The sequence below is a fragment of the Myxine glutinosa genome, chromosome 10 (genome assembly GCF_964187855.1).
Source record: "Myxine glutinosa chromosome 10, kmMyxGlut1.1, whole genome shotgun sequence".
In the NCBI taxonomy this organism is placed as follows: Eukaryota; Metazoa; Chordata; class Myxini; order Myxiniformes; family Myxinidae; genus Myxine; species Myxine glutinosa.
In genome coordinates this window covers 76,715,715-76,722,135 of record NC_136270.1, presented here as the reverse complement: position 1 = coordinate 76,722,135, position 6,421 = coordinate 76,715,715, and the positions used below count along the sequence as shown (strand labels likewise).

Here is a 6,421-nt window from a genome sequence, read left to right as displayed (position 1 = left end):
GAAGCAATTTTTTAAACACTGAGCAGTTGTGAATTATCAAAAACGTTGAGGCATTACATCACTTAAGAGGGAAATATGAACATGACCCTAATTTAAGAAAATAATAACACAACATTTTTGTCCATCAAAACTCTCTTTGCCATTAATGCCTCTTGGGGCCTGTGAGTGTTCCCATCTGAAACCCTGGCTGAGCACACATAAAACCCAGGTTTAAATTTCTAGTCTAGAATGAAGAACTAGTCTTGCTGGTGGAGGCTCGTGGTGTTATGTATCAGAAGTTAGGCAGAACAATTGATGCTCTCCATTTCAGCACCACCGACAGTCGTAAACGCAAAGAGCAAATCCATAAACGCAAAGATCGCTGATCATCAAATCCCTTCTACCACCTCATTTGCAAATTAATAAAATGGTAATTGCGGGAAAACACTTGGTCTACTGTACCAGGGTACAGTAAACCAGTGCAGATCGAACATACACTGTACTGGCTCCCACCATACGCTGCACCTGGACTTCTGGCTCCTCCAGTGTCCTCAACGATAAGTTTTTCCTGATAGTTTTTGTCGAATTTCCACTGTTTATTTTGCTGTCTGTGTGTTTGCTGTCGGAATGCTTCCAATTCCATTTTGTTCTCGTTCGAGTAGTTGGATTTTTCTTGCCGTGTCTTTTGAGGCCTACTCAGTTCTTTCATTCGTCGTTGTGTCTCTGAACGTCCTTTCTCTTTCCTACCTTTTATTTTCACAACCTTTTATTTTCCTCACCTCACACCAACCCTCTCCTCCCCCCCTCACCTCACACCAATCCTCTCCTCCCACCTCACTTCACAGCAATCCTCTCTTCCCCCTCCTCCCACCTCATCTCACACCAACCCCCTCCTCCCCACCCCCCCTCACCACCAACCTCCTCCCCCCCACCCCCCCTCACCACCAACCTCCTCCCCCCCACCCCCCCTCACCACCAACCTCCTCCCCCCCACCCCCCCTCACCACCAACCTCCTCCCCCCCCCACCACCAACCTCCTCCCCCCCACCACCAACCTCCTCCCCCCACCCCCCCTCACCACCAACTTCCTCCCCCCCCACCCCCCCTCACCACCAACCTCCTCCCCCCCACCCCCCCTCACCACCAACCTCCTCCCCCCCACCCCCCCTCACCACCAACCTCCTCCACCCCACCCCCCCTCACCACCAACCTCCTCCCCCCCACCCCCCCTCACCACCAACCTCCTCCCCCCACCCCCCCTCACCACCAACCTCCTCCCCCCACCCCCCCCTCACCACCAACCTCCTCCCCCCACCCCCCTCACCACCAACCTCCTCCCCCCCACCCCCCCTCACCACCAACCTCCTCCCCCCCACCCCCCCAACATCCTCCCCCCCACCCCCCCTCACCACCAACCTCCTCCCCCCACCCCCCCTCACCACCAACCTCCTCCCCCCACCCCCCCTCACCACCAACCTCCTCCCCCCCACCCCCCCTCACCACCAACCTCCTCCCCCCCACCCCCCTCACCACCAACCTCCTCCCCCCCACCCCCCCTCACCACCAACCTCCTCCCCCCCACCCCCCCCTCACCACCAACCTCCTCCCCCCCACCCCCCCCTCACCACCAACCTCCTCCCCCCCACCCCCCCCTCACCACCAACCTCCTTAACCCCTACCTTCGAGCATATCTTGTCTTGCCCCTCCCATTATCTTTCCTCATCGATTTTACCTTTTTATCCCCATTCTGTAATTCACCAAACTCCTTCACAATCTTTCAACCTTTCTCTTTTTTTTTTACTCAAATCTGCTTCCAACCAACATTTAAAAAAATATCACGAAAGAAACTAAAAAGGAGGTCCCTCCTCCCGTACTAACAAAGTGCTTATATACACCTCCACGTCCATTCCATCTGAACATGTTCTGCATTTAATCACCCCCCCCTCCCCCCCCCCCCCCCTCCTCCCTCATTTCACTGAATGCCCAGACAGTGTTCACAGTTTTGTTTTGAAATGTTGAAACTTCCTTCTCCCGTGATGTACACTCTTCTATTACAACTCGCTTCTCTTTCTCCTTTTGAAAAGCCTGTCTTCAAATTGCTCTTTCAGTCTGATTCAAAAAATTCAATCTTTTACAGTTCTTCCTTTCTCCAATCTCTAAACTCGCCTTCATTCAACCCGAAAATGTTTTCAAACGTATCTCTGACTTGGAAATCTCAACAAACCCATTTTATTTTGGATGTTTGAATTTCATTAATTGTTCAAAACTTTCAAAACTCCTCCTCACCCCTCCCCTTCAAAACTACCCCCATCAACCCTCCCCCTCAAAACCACTTCCTCTCTCTTCCAACTTATTCATCCACCCCCCAATCGTCTACTTCCCTCTGCTCCCCTCATATTACTCCTCGCTGTGCCTTATCCTATCACCACCTCGCCTTTTGTCTTCCTTCTCCTCATCTTGCCCTCTCTCCTTGCTCTTCTGCAATCTCCAAAACAATGTCAACTGCTCTCCCGACCTACTCCTTTACTCCCCCATCCTACCCTCTCCCACCCCTCCCCCTTCTTGTACCTGATGCTCCTCATCCTTCTTCCTCAACCTACCTTAATCTCTTCCTTAACCTTCATAGACACAAACATCTGGGGCCTTTGCTCAAACCTGACTGATCTCTATGCAGGTTTCCTCACACAAAACACTTGATCTGCTTAACAGAAACTTTCCTCCTTCAAGATGTCCCTGACTCTCTCCCTGGTTACTCCCTCGTTTGGTACGATAGACCCGAGCCTCATCCTGATGGCAGAGTTACTCTTCACATAAAAACTACATTTCTCACTCTCCGTGTACTGCTCTTTTACCTCCCAAACCCCATGAGTACCTCTGGCTACGTCTTCCCCTCCGCTCCCACCTTTTGTTTATATGTGTTGTACCATTCACCAAACAGGGATGACTACATTTACATCTCGCATTCCGACAACATGGACGAACATCTATCCACTCATCCCAACTTTCTCTTCCGCATATGTGTCAATTTAAATGATCATCTTGCCATCTGGCTGGGTGTGGTTCCCTCTCGAACCAGCCATGGAACTTCCACAAAGGACATCTGTGACACATTGGGACTGACACAATTTGACAATTTCTCCAATGGCTTGATCGCTGATCATCAGTTTGGATTCAGACCAGGCCCCTCCACCCTGGGCTTGCTGCTTCTGCTGTCTCAACAATGGATGGAGGTCCTCAACGCCAGATAGGAAATCAGAGCTGTCTCCCTTGACATATCTAGTACCTTCGATATGGTCTGGCACCCCGTCCTGCTCACCAAACTCTCCACTTATGTTATCCATGGTAACCTCCACACAGGGCTTGTGGGCTTCATCTCCGGTCGCAGTCAACGTGTGGCCCTGAATAGAATTCTCTCATCTCCCCTTCCTGTCCAGGCTGGAGTACCTCAAGGCAGTGTTCTGGGTCCCGGGCTTTTCCAGGTCTTCATGAATGATCTTTCCAACTCTCTGGAAAATCCTCTTTGTCTTTTTTCTGATAACTCCACACACTGTCGCTCTATATTGCAACCCTCAGATCTGCAAGCAGCAGCCTCTTCATTCTCTGCAGACCTGGATAAAATCACAAACTGGACAAATGGGTGGAACATGTTTTTCAATCCTGAAAAATCTCATACTCTCACATTGTCTCTCCAAAAAGACCATCTGGAAAACCTTCCCATCAACTTTCTCAACAATCCTCTCGAAGAAGTTCTGTCACTCAAACTGTTGCGTCTCACGATCAGCCATGATCTTTCTTGGGAAAAACACATGTCCAAGCTGGACTCCAAAGCCAGTCACCGACTGGGCATCTGCCATTGTGTGAAGCTATTTTCTTGGCACACCTGAGCTTCTAATCACGTACAAAGCTTTCATCTCCAGCTTGATGGAGTACTGCTCTCCCCACTGGGCTGGTGCTCCTGCCACACAACTAGGTTGGCTTCACGCTGGAGAAACCAAAGCGTTCAGAATCATTGGTATCTCCCGTGATGAAGCTGATGCTGAGGGCCTTTCACTCTATCACTGCAGGCAGGTTGGTGGTCTTTCTATCTTCTACCGACTCCTCTCCAGCTGAGCACCCCCAGCTCTATCTGTGCTCTGTCCCCCAAATATTCCTGCAGGACGCACAAGATCTGTCGGCATCCCCCTTCTCGTGAAACTGCCAAAATCAAGACTCTCTGCTCACCTTCACTCTTTCATTCCTCTTTTTTCCGGCTCTGGACAAACGCCCACCCTCTCTTCAATCCCACTTCTCCCTCCAGATCTTCAAAACAGCTGTTCACCACCATCTCTTATCTTCCCCCATCCAAAACATAGGTCTTTTCTAACCCCGTTAATCCACCCCAAATCAAACGCCTTCAAATTCCGTTTTCTTTCATGCAAGTCTTTGTAGTGTCCATCTCGTTTGTGCTGTGTACCCCGCCCCATTCCTCTCCCTTCCACAGATCTTCCGATGTCGCTCTTCACTCCTGTTGTTCGACTTCCCTCTCTCTCCCCATATTGTCCCCCACTCACTTTATTGCATGTTCTATGTGTCAGCTCTCACACGAGCCTTGACTGACGGATAAACAAAAATGGTGGTTGTGAACTGTTGTGAAGAGAACTTTTATGAATACCAGTGGTGTAATCGTCATGTAGCTTTCACAGGATACCGTTTCATTAATTTCTGCATTATCATCTGAGGGAGAATCTGAAAGCTGCGGCGGATCTCAGCCATACGGAATCCATAAACGATCGGATTTGCAAGAGGCTGCAGCAAATAGAACAATGAACCACTCAGGTGTTTAAAAATGTGAGAGGAAGATTTTCCAGCTGACAGACGTGGAGAGATGAGAGCAAAAAAAAAGGAGAAAAGGAAGAGAGAAAGTACCATACAATGGGTGACACATGTGTGTAGAGCCTTACTTCTTCCCTCGGAGTTCTTGGTTGAACATAGACATTCGTACAGAATTAAACCATAGGTGATGATGACAACTGTGATGATAAAGGTGATTGTGATAAAAGCCATTACAAGCCCATAAATACTTTGAACAGTGATATCATCACATGACAGTTTAGCGACAGCAATGAAAAGACATCCCACATTAGGAAGTACATCTTTGCAGAAGGTCAATCGCAACAATAACAAGGGTTGAACACCTATTATGAGGAAACACCAGCACAGTGTCGCCCACATCACTCTGTGAGCTTTGCTGTTCGTGATCAGGACACCGTAACGGAGCGGATGGCAGACGGCCAGGTAACGATCGATAGCCATGATTGCGAGTATGTAAGGCTCCATTAAAGCATAAAATGAAATAAAAAAAGCCTGAATGAAACAAAGATTTATCCGAATTTCGTTATTTACGATGACACTGTACATGAGTCGAGGAAGCACAGCTGTTGAACATATAATGTCTATGAATAACAAATAAGCAAGGAAGATGTAGACAGGTTTGTGTAACTGCTTTCTCAGGATAATGAGCAGGATCAACACCAGATTGAGGGTGACAGTTACAATGTAGATGAAGAAGAAGACACTGAAAGTCCAGGGCCGAACCTGAGGTGGCTCATTGAAAATCGCTTGGAGGAAGAACACGTGCTTCAGTGACTGATTCATCTCCGAGAAAAGGTTTGTTAACTCTGGGGGAGAAAAAATATCACCAAGATTAGCGCTTTGCGATGACGTAATTCTGATTGAAAAAATACATCCAAAATATTTGGGAACAAAAACGAGTGGGAATTTCTCAAAGGTGGAGGTTGTTCAATGTTTACACACGTGAGCACACCTTTGTATTTCTCCACTGAAATTGTTTCCTTGATTTGTATCATGTCCTCTCTTTTTATTAATTTGAGTATATCTGTGGTGATGATGCAGAATGATTTGTGGGTTTTTATCGTTTTAGTTCCCTGATAATGGAGGAATAACAGATCATATGGTGATTGAACTTGTTTCTTTGTAATCATGTGACTGCTGTGTAATTCGATATCTGCAAACATGCAGGTTGATCCCAAACTATTCATCCTAAATAATCGTGTTACCTGCTTTAATTTTGATCAAGCATCTTTTCAGTCTGAGGCTCGGACACAATGTTGTACATACATGACATCATGGATGTCTGAGGACACATCACCTTGGTTAATCAGGAAATACAAGGGCTTTTGGAAATACGAGCTGGAAGCCCATGTTAAAAATAACACGATAGAAAATAAAAAAATAGGGTCAATACCCCTCGGCACTCACCTGGGAGAATAAAGCAGTATACTACACCGACTAAAGGTATTTGAAACAGTATCATGGTATATCACCGGTGATGAAGGTTGTGATCAAGTTTCATCAAAATTGTGTGTTCAGTTTTTGAGAAAAAGATCAAATGCCTATTTTGGGGGGAACCCCCCACCCCTCGGGTTCGCCGTCTTAGACCCCA

The 6,421-nt window shown here is 47.7% G+C and overlaps 1 protein-coding gene across 1 annotated transcript; it reads right to left on the bottom strand.

The window, feature by feature from the left end:
• Window positions 1-271: 271 nt before the first annotated feature.
• Window positions 272-5,613, bottom strand: LOC137433447 (olfactory receptor 8G17-like). The gene is made up of 3 exons (XM_078785202.1): window positions 4,920-5,613; window positions 4,706-4,826; window positions 272-353 (listed from the first exon to the last, which is right to left on the bottom strand). The coding sequence occupies exons 1-3, from the start codon at window positions 5,611-5,613 to the stop codon at window positions 272-274; spliced, it is 897 nt and encodes a 298-aa protein (XP_078641328.1).
• Between the last annotated feature and the right edge of the window lie 808 nt (window positions 5,614-6,421).

Excerpts from the sequence above, each read along its gene's own strand:
- LOC137433447 (XM_078785202.1), bottom strand. The coding sequence starts at position 5,613 with ATGAATCAGTCACTGAAGCACGTGTTCTTCCTCCAAGCGATTTTCAAT. Across the intron at positions 4,827-4,919 it reads CAAGAACTCCGAGGGAAGAA|CTGGAAAATCTTCCTCTCAC; the intron begins GTAAGGCTCTAC and ends CACGTCTGTCAG. Across the intron at positions 354-4,705 it reads GAGATCCGCCGCAGCTTTCA|GCGTTTATGGATTTGCTCTT; the intron begins GATTCTCCCTCA and ends TCAGCGATCTTT.